Raw genomic sequence first — 20335 nt, forward strand, 5'->3', positions numbered from 1 at the left:
AACCATTTTGTGCATGGGAACACTAGATGCTTGCTCTGTAAACTCTGTAACTGCTTACATAAACTGCTGGAAACTGAGACCTGGTGAGAGGTCCACCTGTAGAAGGGACACCTTGCCCAGCACGTGTGATCCTTGCCCAGCCGCGTCGATTGACAGGGCTCTCCCGGCAGTGGGGCGTAAATGTTGTGAGTAATTGATTTGATGTGAAGTAATTGATTTGATATGAAGAAATTGATTTGATGTGTTCTCTTTTCGGTCAACCTGGTGTTTCTCTTTCCGGTTGATTTGTGTCATTTCTCTTCAGCCGATGTGGATGTTTTCCCTTTCCAGTCAGGCTGATGTTTTTTCCCTCTAATATTTGACCTATTCGGATCTGTTTGCAGACTATCGCCTTTACTATCCTCTATATAATAAAATATACCTTCAGTCCATTTGTTTGGAATGCAAAGTGTCTTTTACATCTCCGATCGAATCCCCGAACCTCTCATAACTCACACACACACACACAAAAATACATACTAGGTAAACTGTGAGGGATAAAACAGGGAAAGTGTGGAAGAAGAGGCCTGTGCGGTCTCAGTGGCTCCAGAAGCCCAACTCACAGTTACTGCAACTGACACAGTGAAAACAGAAGAGGTTCTGCACAAGGGGCTGGTGACCCCCGGTCCTCTGTGAGGAAGGGGGGATGCCTTTTTTCTAGAAAGCTTACCCTACTGGCCCACGGTTTAGCTCAGCTGGTTGCATTCCCCTACTCAAGGGGCCAACGAAGACATTCCCATATCTGTTTGCCATCAGTGAGTCTCCTACAAAGAAAACCTCTATTCCACAGACACATCCCTACTCTTAGCCAATTATCTGGAAAACGCTTCCTAATGATTATGGTCTGCCTAACAGATGATCAGTTCTTATTCATGCCAGTGTCAAATACTAAAGGAAGCACTTGCTTAACTCCAGAGAGAAAGCCATTCCACAAACCGGCAAACTTACAAACAGCCCACAGACCTGTTTTGCTTGGCCAGCACAGTCTTTTAAAAAATAGATAGCCAATATTTTTAAAATCTGAAAATTTCAAACTAAAACTCAGATTCCTGGATTCTCTTGGCAGAATCTGAAGCCCTGGCATCACGGGCCCTCACTCCACCATGGAAACAACTGCTGTTGAGCAGCGGCTGCCCTCTTGAGAGGCGCGGGCGCTCTTCCCTTCACAACAGGGAGTGGGTGGTCTCACTCCCACATACATTTCACGCTTGGTCCTGTAAGTCTGTTTCTCAAAAACTGCGATAGCTCAGTAAAGGTTTTACTAAGCGACATCTGTTATCTAAGAATTCTAAGTAAGGATTTGGGGCCCCAAAGGGGCTCTCTGGTTTATGACGTAGCACTTGAAGGACCTGGTGTTCCTCTCCTTATGAGATGGATAAAAGGTCCATATACATGCCCTTCCCCAACTCCTGGTTTTCTTGAAGAGAAGATACGCAAGACTGTGATCAGTAGTGTGCCACCAACCTAACAGTTCACAGCGGAAGAAGGAAAAGTGTGTCTGGGAAAACATCCTACTGGTAAGTAAGAGGGTCTCTCCCAAGCCTGGTGGTTGTTCCAGTGGCTGACTAGGTAGGTGTACTGCAAGGAAGCAAACGGTGTGGCCACATAAAAAAACCGCAAACCCCCAATGAGACTCCACTGGGGAGGGGAATCGTATACACACTTGAAGAGAGTCCGTAAGAGCTATAGCCACTGCCAATCTCACCCTTAGTGGTCATAAGTTTAGAGAAGGTTTAACTTCTATAGCAAGAGAGATACGCTCTGAAGGTGGGAAGGAAGGTTCCCTTGGACTTCCATCGGCCCCATGAATCCTGCCAAGTAGGCAAAGAGCTACAGAGCCATGACATTAGAGCTTCCAGTTCTTTCTTCTTGTTGCCCCCTCATTTCGCAGGCTAGACTACCAGCAACTTGCAGGCCAAGAAGAGGTCTTATTCATCTTTCTATATCCCAAGATCTAGTACAGTGTTTCACATATAGATGGTACTTAATAAAAAATGAAAAACTGTCATCTACAAAAGTTAAGATTTACCCAGGATCCCTCAGTTGCAATTTGAATTCCATTCTCCTGAATCTCAGTCTGATAATTCTATTTGGTTTGTTTCCTTTGCACAGGTACAAGTTCATCTATCATTCCTCAGAAATACATATGACCCTCTTACCTTCAGTCACCAGAGATTATGTATTCTGGTGCCTACTTGCAATCTTTTGTGGGTGTTATAAGAGTGATCATACACGCTGGTGGGCCTAGGACAATCTCAGTCTATGCCTGATGTCCCAGAACAATAATTAATAGCGCCTCCCTTCACTCTCACAAGTGTTGGTTTGGATGATAAATTATATCCGAGGTTGACAAACTTTTTCTCTCAACGTCCAGACAGTAAATATTTTAGGCTTTGTGAGTCATATAGTCTCTGGTGCAACTACAGTCATGCACTGCATAACGATGTTTCAGTCAACAACAGACTGCATATACAATGGTATTCCCATAGGATTAGTACCATATCGCCTAGGCGTGTAGTAGGCTGTACCATCTAGGTTTGTGTAAGTACACTCTATGATGTTTGCACAACGACGAAATCGCCTAACGATGCATTTCTCAGAACACAATCCTGTCCTTAAGCCATGCATGTCCATACTCCATCTGCCTGGGTTACAGCAAGAGCAGCCATAGATAACATGCAAGCGAATGGGTGGGGCTGTGTTCCAACAAAACTTTATTTACAAAAACAGGCAGCTGGCTAGATTTGGCCTGAGGGCCATAGTTTGCCTAGACCTGTAATTACAATGATAACTTTAGTTACAAGGAATCTAGGAGTATTTCTTCCACCTTAGGACAATAAAATTCTCAAGAAGAAGACATTTTGAGGGGGAAAGTGTAAAATTCAAGATAGTTCAAAAACATGTATGTCTAGTATAATCTTGAAGACGAAATGATCTAAGAAAAGATGAGTTCTGAGAAAGGCATTATCTTTGAAAGTACATGTTTCAGACTTTTTAGGGAGAGAAAGTAAAAAGTCAGTCCATCTGAAGAAGATTTTTCATTTTAGGGAATCTTTGAAAAATGGAGACATTGGAGACGAAGCAGCTAATAGGTGGTCTTCTGCAGGGAAGGGCTACTTTCCGCCAGCTGAAGGAGGAACTTTCTGTTGAGAAAAACAGCAAGCAGGAAAAGGATGTTCTGGGCCACCATGAAAGAGGCCTGATCTAGGGCCATCGATAGAGGCGAATGGAGAGAGCAAGGTGAAGACAGGTTATTACCTACACAAAACTTAATGGCATCAGAGGACAGAACTCAGGGCAACTAGAAAAAACGAAGGGATGGGGACTGAAAAGGCTCTCCTGCAGATTCCTGTGACAAGGAGCCCTGCTGGCTAGGGAAGTGAAGGGGCAAGAAGGAACGCTCCCTCTCCTTCTATTCACTGGTTCACACAACACAGTGTGGAAGTCCCTGCATGACTCTCCTGGGGAGTCCTCCCCAGATGAAGCCAAACCCCACACACACCCAGATGACTGCCGGTCCAAAAACGCAACAGCAGCACAAGAGCACCATCTGCTGTAAGAACTGCCAGCAACAGGTCCTCTACCTTAGGAATTCGTTACCTGCATTCAGAAGAGACTCGATTCCTTCCATTGAGGAGCGAAACAGCCTAATTTGTAGGCCTCCCAACTCTCTGGTCTCGCTCCAATCCTCATGAGCAGGTGATAAGGGGCACGGTCAGTCTTTAGGACACTTACTTGGGAACAGTAAGTTCTCAAGGAAAAGCCTGGTTGTTTCAATATGATCAAGATTCAATTATATTTAGCCCCCATGTCAATACGGTGTTTGGCACATTTGTCTACTTATGTTTAGTGTCTGTTAGTATTAGTCATTTGTGTAATTTAGGAGATAAAATATAAAACTCAAATAAGAAATGGCTGGTTGCATAGGCTCTACTTAAAGTGATCATTACATCACAAACCCCTTCTCCAAGGATGTGTTTTTTGCTAATTTCTCTCTAAACCAGGATGACCGTGTAAGTTAGCCTCCAGGAGGAAGAAGGGGTCTTGTGCAATAAGACACGGCTGTCCTCTGGCACAGGGCTGCAGGCGTCCACTGTGTGTCCCAGTGCTGCCAGAGCTAGTCACAGCTGGCGCTCCCTCTCCGTCTTGGGGTATCTTTGTGCCTGTGTTTCTCACGGCCTCTCAGGCGGGCTGGCCCTTTCTTCCCTACTCAATGGGGTCTGTGTGTGTCTGTCTTAATGCTATCAATGTCTGCCTTTAACACTTCAAGCAACTCTGTCTGTACCCCTTCTCTTTGAAAAAAATGTTTAATTCTGTATTTCTTAAGTTCTTTCTCCCATTAAAATAAAAAATATATTTATTAGCAAATACAATATCTTCTTAGCACTCCAGGAGCAGAAAGGGGGGGACAAAACTCTAAATATTCCTCCTTTCACCAAGAAACCAAAACAAACCTCTGACCAGGGAAAGGAAAAAAAAACCTCTGGACGTTTCTCTCTGTGTTCCAATTAACCTCAAGAAGTGCCCATTCTGAAGCCTGAGAGGAGAGGGCTTGCATAAAGAAAGGAAAAACACAGAGTCTGTTTCCAGAAGGCTCACTCAGCAGCCCCCTGGCTTAGACGACTCAAGTCTCCCCTCAAAGGAGCAGCCCACTTCCCCCTTCACTCCACACGCCTCACAACCCAGCTGGCCTTGGAGCATTAGCCACCGGGCATCAACACCACACAAGGCAACAGCCACCACTGTTCATTCTCCTCTCCCCAAGAGCCACTCCAACAAGGATTCCAGAAGCAAGGGTCAGGATTACACACCGGGCAACCGATATAGGCAGAGTTGTGGACACCAGGGGGCCTTTTGTAAGTGCCGTCACTGTCTGTGGTGATGAGTCTGTCCTTCTCGGCATCTCCAGGGCAGCCGTTGACCTGATGTTTCCGGCGTGGCTTAGGAGAACGTTTTATCCGCGAGCTGCCAGGAAAATAAGAGGTTAGCTTCACAGGGAAAAAACCTTCCTGACACTGTCTCGTCAACTAAACACTAAGTATTTTCTGAGCACCTGTGACGTGCTGGCCGCTGCAGTAAACACCCCACAGGATAGAAACAACATGTAGGACAGTCTCTGCTCTAAGAAAGCTCACAGTCTACCCAGGCAAACTATATTAACACACGTGGAACAACAGAGAATAACACCAGGCAATATACATTCATGTCGTTAGTTATAGAGACCTTCAGAACAGGGGGAGGTCAATGTGAGCCATTGATATCACCGTTGGCTACATGGGGCCTGAGCTAGCTAGGTCTGAAAGAGCAGTAGGATTCAGAAACGAGAAGGGGTGTGGGAGAAGGGAGTGAGGTGTAGGCACCACCAGGATTCTGAGGGCCAGAAACTGGAATGCAGATGAATGCCTGGGCGGGGGGCAATGAGGCCACCGCTAAGGGACTGGCAGGTCTGTCTGTGCTGCTATAGGGTGGAAAGCAGCTGGAATGAAGAGGCAGGCCCACCTGTTACAGGAGCACAGGTTCCACACTGCAGGTGATCAAAGCCATGACAGGCTTGGAGCAGAGAAAGGCATAAACGAGAGCAGTGTTTACAGAAAATGCATCTGCGTTAGAGGCAGGGGTCTGGGAGACCAAGAGACCAAGACTGAGGGTGGCTGTTGGAAAAGAAATGAGAGGCCCACCGCAGCGAGCTGGGGGACCAAGCAGATGAGGCAGAGACACTGGGAGTGGGGGAGAGAGGAGAGGAGAGGGCGGGCCCAGGAAGCTCATTCTAGGAGACAGTAAACCCTGGAAACGTTCTCAGGCACTGGAGGAGCCGCCTTCCACACCCAGGCGACCCCTGAGGCGGGATCCAAGCCACGTCAGTGGCCTACACAGCCTTTCCGTGTATAAACCTCTCGGAGTCGTTTTCAGAGACTTCACCCTGAAAAACGGCCGGGCCGCCGTGTCCCGCCCTGACAGCAGAGGGGAACGGCTCCGCTCAGGCCCCACCTCTTCCTGGGCTCGATGAACACCGAGGGCACGCTGGCCGTGGGGTCCAGGATCTTGTCGATCTGCATCTGCGCCCGGCGGTAGACGCGGTGGCGCTCGCGCGTGTCGCCCGAGGACAGCTCGTCCACCACCGGGAACTCGTAGTGGCCGCGGCGCTTGGCGCGGAGCCGGATCTTGTTCCGATGGTGCTCGATCTCCGACTTGTGCCGCAGCGCCGTCTGAATCTGAGCGGGCGAGATGGGAGGAACGAGACCAAAGGAACGTGCTCGAAGGTTTCTGGGACCCAGGCTCAGGAAGCATTTTAGGAACGCCTTCCTTGCCCCCCGGAAGGCTGTCCCAGGCTCCACGAGGGCCCAAAGGGTGTGACGGGGGCAGGCACACCCTCACGGGGCGCAGCGGATCGGCCATTGCCCACGGGCCGTATCCCCAAACTCGCCGTGCTGGGGGGGAGGGGGGAGGCCGCGGCATGGGCCCCCAGAGCATGGCAAAAATAACTCCAACCTAGGAAACCGGCTAGTGACAACTTTGACGGCAAAAAGGGGCACTGACTACTACATATAATATGCCCCGAGAAATCGGTAAATGTTTTCCATATCCCATAATTTCACTACTTCAGAGATTTTTAAATTAAGATAGATTCAAAGATATTTGCATTATACAATAGAATACCCATTTGCTGATAATTATCTAGTGTTACCAAAACAAGTTCCCTGACATGAGACTTTCCCTCCCCAGAGGGGCATCTACAGGTAGGGAAACATGTCACCGCTGGCTAGTGTGGCCTGAACTAGGTCTGGAAAAGTAAGTAGGATCTGAAGACAAGAGGGAAGTGGGAGGAGGCTTTGAGATGTGGGCATAATCATGCTGACTCCGCCAAGAGCCAGAGATGGGAATGCAGATGAATGCCTGCGGGGCTAAGGGGGTGGCAGTCCTGCTGTGCTCTGGTGCAGCGCAGCCCGGGAAGTGCTCACTTTCATCCAGGTGTGTCCCACTTTGTAAGCACTTAGCTCTGCTTCAGAGGCCTTGACATCAAGCAAGATGGAGACAGAGGGGAAGAAGGGAAACCAAGCTGGGAATCTGATTGGGAGGAGAAAGCAGGACTCACAGGCCAAGCTAGGATGGAACATTCCTGGCCATGCCACAATAGACCAAAGCCACGTACTCTGAGACTGTTTGAGGAGGAGGGTCAGTTGCATGAGGTTCTCAGCAACTTACCAGCAGGAGAATTAAGAAAAGCCCCTCTTACTCTATCAGGCTCTAATTGTTCTTTAAAATATATGAGATCCTCACAGGAGGCCTAACATACGCTAGGAATTTCCACCAGAACCTCCAATTAAGAAAACATTTAAATTTAGATGTATGAAGCATTTAGGTAAGTGTAACAGTATTGACAATGCTCTAGTTCTTAAGCTGGGTTTTCATTTTATTATTATGCTTTATAATCAATGTATATTTACCTATAGTCCTATGTGTGCATCAAATACTACATTTTAAAAAGATAGTAAAAGAAACAAAATGGAGATGTATGCTATCAAGTTGTGAAGCCACAGGCCTGGTGAGCACATTCTCTTCTTTCTTTTACCAGATGGAGAAGTCACTCCAGGGTGTTTACCCTGGCAGGTGTAGAGACACCTGCAACACGAGACTGATGGAAACAGGTCTAGGCTAGGACTGGGGCCATGCAGGGCTAGGGCTCCTGAGCATTGGTGAGAACGGACAGCACACGTCATCCTGAACCAGTGGCACACATTCTTGTGGTCATGTCCTTGGCAAGGAGCTAACGAGGTGTGGACAGGAGAAATTTTAAGAACTCTTGATAATTCTATAGGTTGATCCACTTTACAGACCACCTTTAAAGTGGGGAGGAGGGTTCAATTGGACCAATTTCTTATTACTTCAACCTGGCAGAACTCACAACAGCAGCAGGTGTTTCTTAGAGGTGGGAAATGGACAGGCATGGAGCTGCCTTATGTGCAGTCCTAAATGGCATTCACTCCACTCATTGTCCAGCCCAGGTCAAATTTCTCAAGTTCAAGTTAACAGTGACCTAGCCTGGCCTTCTGGTTCCCAAAATCTTAGGAGGGAAGCAGATCTAACTCACTCTTCCAGGATTCACTGGAATAGGGTTTTACTAGGAATTATCTAGATCCGTGGGGCCAAAGCGGATCTATCAGGAATCACAAAGTCTACTCTTGTCCCAAGACCACCCCAAGTTGGATGATTCACTAGGAGAACTCACAGGACTCGGCGTTTAGTCCTGGTTATTACAGAAAAAGGATACAGTGCAAAATCAGCAAAGGAAAAGGCACATGGGGCAAATTCTGGAGGAAACCAGGTGACGCTCCCAGGAGCCCTCTCCCAGAGGAGTCCCACAGGACGTGTTTAATTCCTCCAGCAACGAGTTGTGACAACACGTGTGAAATGCTGTCTACCAGGGAAGCTTATTAGAGACCCAGTGCTGAGGGTTTTTACTGGGGGCTGGTCACATAGGCACTCTCTGCCTGGCATGTAATAAAATTCCAGACTCCCAGAAGGAAAGCAGATGTTCGGCATAAATCATACTGTTTGCGTTAACAATTTAGGCACAGTGAGCCACTCTGTTCTGGGAATGGTGGGAATCTTTCCAAAATCCAAGTTCCCAACACCAGCCACCGGCCAAAACAGGACTTAGTAAGGATCGCAGTCTCAGGTCTTTCCTCTGCACATCTGCCAATGCATCTAACAGTGTCCTTGAACAGTATCTGATCTAAAAAAAACTGATTATAATATTTAAAACTAAGAACACTTGTCAGCAGCTCATACCTTTAGCAACCTTTTGACACTGTCACTGTCACTCATTTTTAAGCACTGACCAAATCAGAACGTGAGTTTTTTTATTAATGGACTTCTTAATAAAAACAAATACCTCTTTGTTAATTTTGTTGGTTTCTGCCACTCTGTCAGCCAATACAGGGTGCTGAACTGGGGGAGCTGGGATTGGCTGCATGGCAATCAGCTGGATCTTACTGGGGACCCGTCGACTGGCTTCCGAGGAGCGGGAAATCCTGTCCACATGCTCAAAGATGGAGGCTGATGAGTGCTGCTCATTCCCTGGACTGGGGGGTGGTGGCCCTGGAACAGAAGGAAAAGCTAGAATAAATCAAGTCATCCTACAGAAATAGCAAATAGTGCAAATTATGGATTAATCCTTAAAGAATCCTCAGATGGGCCCCTGATCAAAAACACATCTCCACTCCATGGCAGAATCCTTGAAACTGTCACCATCTGAGCTTAAATTGTCTGGGTTAAATATCATCTCCTTCAGCCTCATTAAAAGTTACAAATATCCTTAGAAAAGATATGAAAATCATGATGACACTTTGTGCCAAAAATTGCCCTGTTTTCCAGCCCCATGGCGTAGCAGTTCAGTGCACGCACTCTGCTGCTGGGCAGCCCGGGTTCGGATCCCGGGCACACACCGATGCACCGCCTTGTCAGTCCACGCTGTTGCGGCGTCCCATATAAAGTGGAGGAAGATGGGCACAGATGTTAGCCCAGGGCCAGTCGTCCTCAGCAAAAAGAGGAGGATTGGCATGGATGTTAGCTCAGGGCTGATCTTCCTCACACACACAAAAAAAAAAAGCCCTGTTTTGTCTAAAGGTGTTTCAAAGTCTTCAGACAGGAGGAACCTGAAGTTGCTCAGTCAAGAGCAATTTACAGAACTTTAAGAAAAACATCTACAGCAGCTCTGAACTTCCACTCCCATTTAGAGTGATAAAAATTTAGTTGCCACAGCGATTATACTGTTGAGAAAACAAAGGCCAAGGGGACTGGGGACAGGCAGGCATACAGACAGGTAACAACGAACACTTCAGTTCTGATGCAGAAAGAAAATTACGTCGAAGAGGCACGAGAAGAAAAAGCTGCTGCTTGCAGGGAATTCGTTTCCACTTCAAAAAGAGACGAAGAGGGCCGGCCCCGTGGCTCAGCGGTTAAGTGCGCGCGCTCCACTACTGGCACCCAGGTTCGGATCCCAGGTTCGGATCCTGGGAGCGTACCGACGCACCGCTTCTCCGGCCATGCTTAGGCCACGTCCCACATACGGCAAGTAGAAGGATGTGCAGCTATGACATACAACTATCTACTGGGGCTTTGGGGAAAAAAAGGAGGAGGATTGGCAATAGATGTTAGCTCAGAGCCGGTCTTCCTCAGCAAAAAGAGGAGGATCAGCATGGATGTTAGCTCAGGGCTGATCTTCCTCAGGGGAAAAAAAAAAAGAGAGAGAGATGAAGAGGACACTTAAAAATGGTTAAACAGGTAAAATCTTTTTTTTTTTTTAAAGATTTTATTTATTTATTTTTTTCCCCCCAAAGCCCCAGTAGATAGTTGTATGTCATAACTGCACATCCTTCTAGTTGCTATATGTGGAACTCGGCCTCAGGACGGCAGGAGAAGTGGTGCCTCGGTGCGTGCCCTGGATCCGAACCCGGGCCACCAGCAGCGGAGCGCGCACACTTAACCGCCAAGCCACGGGGCCGGCCTAAACAGGTAAAATCTTATGGCATGTATATTTTAACACAACACAGTTTTTTAAAGTAATCAGAACTACAAAAAAAAAAAAGAGAAAAAATTAAATGTGTAGAAAAAAGATATAAAAGAAACACTTTAACATGTTAACAGAGACTGGATCTTGGTATAATGGGTGATTGTCTCCAATTTCTTATATTTTCTGTAATGAAGATTTTCTCTGTGTATAACTTTTATAGCAGAAATATTCCCAATAAACTTTAATTTTTAAAAGGCAAAAAGAGAGAGAGAGACAAGGAGGGGCTGAATAGATGGAAAGAGCTCTACAGAGCTAGTTAAACACACTGAGATCACTGAGCCTCTCCCTCTGCTAAGCCACCATCACCTCGGACGCTCTGGACACCTCTTTAAAATAGATGGCCAACAGGCCAAGAGAAGGAGTGAGAGCATGCAGAAACTGTTTTTAAACAGAAGCCTGAGGTTTGAAACCTCAAGCATAAGTGAAAAATATAGAGGTTTCTCCTCAATGTGGACAAAGAAAAAGTTGAGCAAAGCAGTAAGAAATAATAGCTGAGATTTTACATAAGGAATGTACATCAGTGGTATGTAAGTCTTCGTATTTCCTCTCAATTTGAATTATATTCACTTGTCATCCCAAGAGATTGGAAATGATTTATATAACTCTGAATGAACGACGTCTCTCTTAGCGAGGAGGCATAGGCGTCTGGGTTCAGGCTATTCTCGGGCTTTCTTTCCCCATCCTGGGCCCGGAGGGAGTCTGTCTGTGCAATGCAAGCGCAGCCAGGCACCACCATTCATCCAGTGGCAGCTACTCAAATTACAGGCAAAATGCCTAAAAGGAGATAATAAGCTGTACCAGATGGGCTGGCCCTGCTAACCCACACTTATAAAGTGCCAGCAAATGTCAGAAAGGGTAGCCCACATGAAGCTACTGATACATAAAGGGGAGACTGCTTTCCTCCAGGATGGTAAAAAAGACCAAGGTGCAAAGGTGACAGAGGAACAAAGGCCCCTCCCCCTGTGCTGTCTGCTTGCCTGGGCAGCACGGAGCTGCAGGCCTGTGACTGGCTCCTGTCCATGCCCTATCCCACCCCCCAACTGTGGTCACGGATCTGCGCTCTATAATTCACCAACTGCAACCAGAGAAACAAAGGATGCAGACAATACCTGAAGCTGCTACACCGCCCAGAATCCAGCCCTTTTAAAAAGCTGAAAAAAGTTTTGTTATTTATTTTATCTATCTATCTATCTATCTATATATATGCGCACATACATACATGTATCACAGTTATATATATAAACGGGGTTATTGTTTGCTATGCATCACACAAATTTTTTTAAAAACTACCTGCATATGGGCCGGCACGGTGGCTTAGCAGTTAAGTGCGCACGCTCCGCTGCTGGCGGCCCGGGTTCGGATCCGCGTCCCACATACAGCAACTAGAAGGATGTGCAACTATGACATACAACTATCTACTGGGGCTTTGGGGTAAAAAAAAACAGGAGGAGGATTGGCAATGGATGTTAGCTCAGAGCTGGTCTTCCTCAGCAAAAAGAGGAGGATTAGCATGGATGTTAGCTCAGGGCTGATCTTCCTCACAAAGAAAAAAAAACAAAACAAAACACTACCTGCATAATAACGGCCAATGGAAAGTACAATGGATACATAGAGATTAATGCTGCGTGAATCCTGCTTTAAGGCAAGTGGGGAGTTTGGAAGAGTACTTTCAAAGAGTACTTTTGAAGAGTACTTCCTCTACAAATATTATAAAACAAAAAAACTATAATGATAGAAATTACAGTATAGGATAATGTCAACGAAGCAAAATGACAGGGGAAAGAGCAATCTGAATTACTGAAACACCAAAGCAATAGAAGATTTTAAAAGAACTGTTAATTCTATTATCTATAGGTAAATGCAGTCAAACTGCATTATTTCTACCACCCGTGACCCACATTCATGACCCCCTGTGTCGTCTACACAGGATTAATATCCCGTGAGGCAGGGATCACATTTATCTCTTCTTCTTCCTCCTATCCCAGCACTAAACCCATCACAGGCACTAGTAAACATGTGCTGAATGGATGGCTAAATGACTAGTCACTTCAACTAACTGTATAAAATTCTACTTCAAAGAGGCCTCTGGGAATCTGCCTTAATGAAAAGAGGAGAACTTTGCTTTATGACCTCATTCATTTTATAAATGGGTGCTCTACAATTACTTGAAAAACTTTGATGTTATATGTAGTCAAAACAGTTACCCTGCAATCTCCTTAAAAATTTAGTTCGGGGCCTGCCCTCTGGCTTAGCGGTTAAGCGCGCGTGCACCACTGCTGGCAGCCCGGGTTCGGATCCCAGGTGCGCACCGACGCACTGCTTCTCCAGCCACGCTGAGGCCGCGTCCCACATCCAGCAACTAGAAGGATGTGCAGCTATGACATACAACTATCTACTGGGGCTTCGGGGGAAAAATAAACAAATAAAATTATTAAAAAAAATTAGTTAGCTTTGCAAACTCCTTAGCACATGCAAAAGTAAATGTCTATGTGAAATTCTAGAATTTGGGTTTGTGGAATTCAAATTAATGAAGCTCTGATTACTTAAAAATCACACCCTTGCACACATGCAACCTACAGAGAGTATAAAGAAAATACTCAGCATTTTGCAGTCCTTATCTATGTGGTTTATTCCTGATGATAAAGAAGGGGGGACGGGGGGGCAAAAAGGGTGACTGGGTGCATGTGTGTGGTGATGGATGGTAATTAGTCTTTGGGTGTTGAACATGATGTTGTCTACACAGAAATCGAAATACAATGATGTACACCTGAAATTTATATAATGTTATAAATCAGTGTTACCTCAATTAAAAAAAGTTTAAACAATAAAAAAACAGAGAGAGAGAGAGAAAAAACTACAATTATGCCTGGACACAGCAATGGCAGCACAACAGCAGCCTGAATGCAGCCACTTCACTTGAGGACGGCATGTTACTCCCTACTTCTCTCTCTTCACAATTTTGCTAAGGGGAACCAGTGGTTATGATGTGACTTTTTCTAAAACTCCAATAACTGAAGACAGTGACATTTGAGCAAATAATCTTGTAAGGGTCCATGGACGGTTGTCAGGCTATGCATCATGGTCTAGCCACCTTCCAAAAATGGTCAGCTGGGAGGACATAAAGCACACCCTCAAATTGACCCAAACCAAAACAATGGTCTCTTCTCAGCTTCCGTGGGAAGGTGGATCCTGAAAATGCCAGATGACCCGTGACAGCCGGTGAAAGCCTTGCCAAGGAGTCTGTAGAGACCCAGCGGCCATGCCACCCACTGCCGTGAGAGGGAACACTGGGCCCAGGACAACATGGAGGAGGGTCCCAGAATGGTTCTCAAGCAACCTCCTGTCTCCAATAATTTGTATTTCATCATGACTTGCAACAAAAGGATTTTTAGGTGAATTACAAAATAATTCAAAAGCTATGATTAAGAACTCAGCATCTTTTTTATAGGATATTTAACTAAATTCTATGCAAGAAATAAAATGCCTTTGTGGCAGCATTAAAGCTTTAAAGAAGTAAACAAAATTGTATAAGTGAATTGATACCTGTAGTGAGAAAACCATCTCTCTAAAACATGAAGATAATGTACAGATTCTAGTGTCTTCTCATAACAGTGGCATCTGAGCTTCTAGTACCCACTCAAGAGAACATCTGGTCCACTTGTCCCTCCACGGACAACTCTCAGTCCCAAAGCTTACGTGCTTACTACTGGGATTTTGAATATATGTTGAGAGTGATATTTGATTTTTGTTAGCCATGTAGAATATACTGGCTGTAATACTTTCAGAAAGGAGTTAAAAGCAGGAAGTAAAAGCAAGGTTTTTCTCGGATAAGCAATTAACAGAAATTGAGAAACTCCAGAGCTGATTCTTTTTTTTTTTCCTTCAAATATTTCTTTCCCAGGATCAAAATTAGACTTTGATCCTATCTATCTGAAACAGTGCACCTGTTACCATGGTGCTAAGTAATTTTTAAGATTCTGTGAAATTGGATCCAAAGAAAAAAAACTCTTCCCTTATTCTTAGGGGGTATTTCTTTAACATCAAAAATGAAACAACTAGATAGAGCAGGAGGGAATCTCAAAAATCAGCTAGTTTAGTCCCACAGGAGCCCCAAAGGCTAACGGACTAGCAAGGTCACCAGCATGACAGTGACAGAGCAGGCATCCAGCTTCGATCCAGAATCTGTTCACTTATAGACTGTGCTTCACCCTGTACTGCATTTTCATACAGAGAAATTTGTGAGGAAAAATTTAAGTATAAAAATTACTATTAAAAATAATATCCCGAGGCATCCCAATTTTCTTTGCATCACTGAAACACAATCCTGAAACAAACAAAACTCCAGCAAATACAACAGCTGTACTAGCACATTTATTTAACAGACTCTATTAAACTAAAACCAAGCTACCTTGTCATCACGCCAAAAGATGCTCCCAAGTCCGTAAGACCTGTAGGCTTAGTTTTATTACACGGCACGAGTTTCATGGTTAGACCCTTCAGAATGAGACTGGAGTTCATCTCGGTCCCGCCCTAAGAAGCCACGGCATCTGACTCCAAATGTAAATCTGCTAAACCATCTGATCACATGGGAACTACCCACTGGCAGAAAGATCTAGGAACAGGACCAAATATAATACACTCTGACCTATGATAAATAAACAGCTTTCTGACAGTGACAGCTGTGGAATACCTGAATTGGATCCTAAGAAGGTCAGTGAATCCTGGAAGCAGTTTTTGAGACTCTGGTTTTATTTCAATTCCTCCTTGTCCTTCAGGGAGGACAATCCTTAGGACTCTGAACTAGAATGAAATGTGGCTATTAACCTCAAAACATACCCCAGTGAATCCCTAACCTCTAGCAGGTCCCCTGCCTCAATGCAAGCACCAATACAATGCTAGATGGTGACAATCAATGCTGAGAAATTCACCATACGAATGAAGAATATTCCATTGCACAGATTTTTTTTAAAAAGGTTCAGCATTTGAAGTAGTATAAAACCCTAGACTATTGGAACCTCGTAATTACTATTTTTAACATAGAAAACGAGAAGAGTTACAGACCACTCTGTGGGGCTCTGTGGGACTTGCTGTCGTTCACCACTCCTGGCGTCTTGTCTCCTGTATCCCTCTCACTGGACTCTTCGCTTACTGTAGAGTCAGCATCTGAGGGAGAAACTCTGCAGACACAAAACAAATGCAAACATTAGGAAAAAGAAAGGAGGGAAAAAAGATCACATAAATTTGGATGTGGAAGTCAGGCTTCCAGGTAGAAATGAAACAGTCCAAAAAATTTTTTTGTGGCATGGCATCTTTAAGGACCACATTAATAGCACAGTCACCTCTTGAAGACAGCATAACATGGCTTACGAACTGGCTCAGCAGGCTGCATTTCAATAAATGCTAGGACACTTAAGTGCCAGACTGGCGGAGGGTCCCTCAGCTACCAGGGCCGGGACCAGCAGTCTGCACCTGGCGTGGGTTGGATCAGAGGATCTAGAGTTCAGGTCTGGTTCGGGGTTAACTGGGTCTGCAGAATCCCTAGGGAGCCAGGGTAGTTCTGCAGTCACCCCATATAACTCCAGATCTATGGAACTACACTTACAAAGGCAATGATCACCATGAGATTTGATTCTATATATATAAAAAGCAAGGGAATCACAGAACCCAGGTGGCACCAGGCTAGTAAAAATCCTTAACCACTTAGCACCCCTCATCTCTGCACTCCCTGGCTTAAACCGCAATATGAGATGCCAAGACATTCTGGTGCCCCTGAGGGATGCTAAAACATTATATTAGCCATGCAGACCACTGAGATGTTGTAAGTAAATGTTTAGGATGAGACTACCAGAAAAAAAAAAAAAACTTTGCAAAACTGTACTAGCATATTGAATAATCTTTAATGATTTGATGTATTCTTAGCCTGCAAGATAATTAAGCAAATAACATCTCTCTACATAATTCATTTTCCTTTGTAAAGATCATGTTCTAACAGCTATTAAATTCTTAAAAGTAGGCCAGAACCCCCAGGGTAAGTTTTCTGATAAGTCAGAAATAACATCGTTTCAAATGTTGGTATAATCACACACTTTTTCCCCTCTTAGCAGAAAATTAGGATTTGGAGTTCCAAAGCTCAAAGGAAGGCTGATCATTTGAGGCTTCCATAGCCAAAACGTGATCATGCTATGATCTAAAGTCAGCTCCACGAAACCTGAGTCTGAAGTTGGTCTTCTTGAACACAGCTGAACCCCATCTCACAGGATCAGAGGGTGACGGGGGACTTCCAGGCAGTGTCCACAAGCAGTTCTCTGTGTGCTTAAGTTTGATGGGAGGAATGGAAACCTAGGAATGGGGAGCTGGGCAGGGAGGAGGCATGAGGACTCCATGCAAACATGCTAACAAGGGTGACGACACTGGCAGCCGGAGAAAGCCAAGCAAGGAAAGAAGGATGTGATGAAGACCACCTGCAGAGGGTGCAGTGACGTCACAGCCAGCCGCTGGCATAACTGGCAAGGGCAAAGCCAGCACGGGCTGACGGTGCATCACGTCCATGCACTTTTCATACACTATTTCTGATGTCACCTCCAGAGGGCCTAGCAGGCTCACCCCAGAATATACACACGCAAGCTGGTCAATCCCTGATCTAGTCCCAGGGGGCCCGCCAGACCATGATGGACAGTGATCCATCATTCTCAACGCCTTTGGGAAAGAAAGCATCCGGGCACCTTTGGTAGTTCATTAGAATGGATCTGGAGCCCTCGGGTTCATTAACTTTGGGGAAGCCGTCTGTCGTCAGTCTCCGAGGCTGCAGACTCGGGCTGTACTCACCGTCAGCCTTTCCGATACGGGAAATTGACCAACTGAAAACAGAAACATGCTCCGAGATAGAGAACAATACAGAAAGCCCAATAAGAACCTTCCTCTGTGACGGATGTTCTTGGAGGGGATCTTTGCCTTGGGACTCGGCACATCTCCATTTTCAGAGGGCGTGGTGTGGTCCTTCACAGGTCCCGGCAGTGGTGCCGGCTCGTGAATAATCAATATGTCATCTTTGTTGTGCTGACCCAGATGCTGCTTAGCAAAATCGAAGCCCTTCACACTAGGGATCTGCAACTAAAACACACACACACACACAGAGGTGAGACAGTCAATCTGAGGACTGTGAAAAGAGATGGTGAGGGCTGGCAAGAGAAGCACGAACTTCTGACTCAAGATTGTGTTTGCAATTCCACCTCTAACTCAGTGAGCATCTCTGAAACGTCAACTGTATGCAAGGTGCCATTTATACTTCGAGTTTGCAGAAAAGACAGATGCTTATGAAAGATTAAAGAAGGGTACGAGGATTAAATAACTACACCATGATACAAAAGGACATCACAAGACAATACCTGACCCACTGTGATAGTAGCATAACCAATTCCAGAGAGGGTGGCACAGGCAAGATATTCTTTATAGAGAAATGGGGACTTGTACCAGGACTCAGAGGATGGGTAGAACTTGGAAACAAAAAGAAGTGGCTAAGGGCCAGCCCCGTGGCACAGCAGTTAGGTTCAGCAGGCTCCAGTTCAGCAGCCCGGGTTCGTGGGTTCAGATCCCAGGCGTGGACCTACACATCACTCCTCAAGCCATGCTGTGGTGGCATTCCACATACAAAATAGAGAAAAACTGGCACAGGTGTTAGCTCAAGGACAACCTTCTTGAAGCAAAAAGGGGAAGACTAGCAACACATGTTAGCTCAGGGCCAATCTTCCTCACCAAAAAAAAAAAAAAAAAAAGTCCACCTCTCACACTGGTGGATGCAGGGGTCCTACCCAGGGATACATGGTCCCAACACCAAACCCACAACCAAGACCCCAGAGTCCAGGCCTCAGCTTCTAGGCCTGTGCTAAGACAGGAAAGATATATAGGAACATGGGCAATAAAGGTGGGACACCATTTTTTATGACATTTTGGAGGACACTAAAAGTGCCAGGGGTGGGTATTAAGTTTTCTTAATTTGAGCTTGCAGAATATAGGAAAATAAACTGCAAATAAATAGTTGTCCCAAGGGTCTCCTCAGCAGGAAGGCCACATGCGAACCAAAGCCCTCCTCACCAGGCTGTATTCCACACTTATACATAGTCCTAGCAATCAAAAGACAAAGGCCAGGGCCGGCCCCGTGGCTTAGTGGTTAAGTGCGCGCACTCCGCTGCTGGCGGCCCGGGTTCAGATCCCGGGCTCAGATCCTGGGCGCGCACCGACGCATCGCTTCTCCGGCCATGCTGAGGCCGCGTCCCACATACAACAACTAGAAGGATGTGCAGCTATGACATACAAGTATCTACTGGGGCTTTGGGGGGAAAACAAATAAATAAATAAATAAATAAATAAAATCTTTAAACAAAAAAAAGACAAAGGCCAAACCCATCTAGAGAGTTATTTTAGATGACACAGTACGTGTAGAAGCAAAAGGTTTTGTCATATTTGCCCTAACTTTATGCACACATGAATGACAACACCAGTGGCTTAGATTTGTGATCTCTCAAGTCTTTTTAGTGCTAAAAATCCAGGATCAATGGGTAGAAAGACAGTAGTCTGCAATAATGACTTACACCAGCAGAGGGGGGTAAAACTTACTGTAAATATAGTTTACAAAGATGTTGCTTAGAAACAAAAGGCAAAGATGGGGGTGCCTATATTTCCTAAATTAATGATACTGTGTTACAAGAGCAGGCTACTCCACCACACAGGCAGACTGTGAGTGGCCCACGCCCCGCGGCTCAGGAATGTTGTTTCGCAAACAGTGGACCCAAACCTGCTGCTGCATGGCTCCCCCCAACCCCCAACCCCCCAGGATCAGTCTGTTTCCTCATCCATGAGACTGTGGATTAGCACAGTAATCTTCAACTGGGCTCTCCGAATCCCTGGGGGTGTACATTTTCCTGGGGGCATGCAGCCCTTTTAAGGGAGTCAAATTCCAGATGGACAACATCTGTATAGGCTCTTACCTAAAAGTGATTTTCCTGAGAGCGTGCCTGTGGTCCAGGCATCATGCTGGTTCCCCTTCCCCACCTCCCTTCCTAAGAGTCCTTCTCCCTCTTTACAGCAGAGAAGCACACCTCTCCTCCAGGTGGCCGCTTTTACCCCAGTCACCCCTCATTTTAGCTCCATCAACAAGGTGCCTCTAAACTAAAGAATAACAGATAGAGTCAACAGTCTTTTAACTAACACCATCATTTAATATCCTTTCTAGTCTATTTCCCAGTAAGAAAGTAAATGCCTCTAATGACTGGGAGACAATCTCTTTTGCAAGCCAGATGGACCACTTTATCAAAATTGAAGGAGGAGGCACAGATTGCCTCCTCTCCAAAGTGAATAAGGGAAAAATATGAACAGCGTCGCCTCAATGGTGCAGTCTGTGTCCCCACATCTAGGAACTAAATGCCTTCCCTGACAAACTCTCAGGGCTCATGCAAGAAACAAACATGTATATGTCAAAATGCTTCATAAATGCCAAAGTACCATACAAATGAGATTGACAGCATTACTATTGCTGTTAGTTGATGAAACACCAAGCAGTTACTATAAATACCCAGGAGTTCTCAGGCATGAGATAAAGCTATAGATATAAATTTAGAGGGCCGGCCCTGTGGCTTGGTGGTTAAGTGCACGCGCTGCGATGCTGGTGTCCTGGGTTCGGATCCTGGGTGCGCATCGAGGCACCACTTCTCCGTCCATCCTGAGGCC

General features: G+C 45.6%; 1 protein-coding gene across 5 annotated transcripts in view; it reads right to left on the reverse strand.

Annotated features, from left to right (window-relative positions):
* The window catches only part of KIAA1549 (KIAA1549 ortholog), a 185965-nt gene that overhangs the window by 38652 nt on the left and 126978 nt on the right, over nt 1–20335 (reverse strand). For 4 of the 5 annotated variants that reach the window (XM_087431455.1, XM_087431462.1, XM_087431470.1 and 1 more), the window contains exons 11-15: nt 17526–17722; nt 15674–15789; nt 8933–9138; nt 6028–6251; nt 4851–5004 (exon numbers count right to left, since the gene is read on the reverse strand). In XM_087431455.1, the coding sequence (XP_087287581.1) occupies nt 4851–5004; nt 6028–6251; nt 8933–9138; nt 15674–15789; nt 17526–17722 (897 nt within the window). Of the gene's footprint in view, nt 1–91; nt 3183–4850; nt 5005–6027; nt 6252–8932; nt 9139–15673; nt 15790–17525; nt 17723–20335 lie in introns of those variants that run through there. The other variant, XM_087431486.1, reaches the window with a different exon arrangement.

The sequence above is a fragment of the Ceratotherium simum genome, chromosome 1, assembly GCF_057802395.1.
Source record: "Ceratotherium simum simum isolate JZ-2026a chromosome 1, ASM5780239v1, whole genome shotgun sequence".
Lineage (NCBI taxonomy): Eukaryota > Metazoa > Chordata > Mammalia > Perissodactyla > Rhinocerotidae > Ceratotherium > Ceratotherium simum.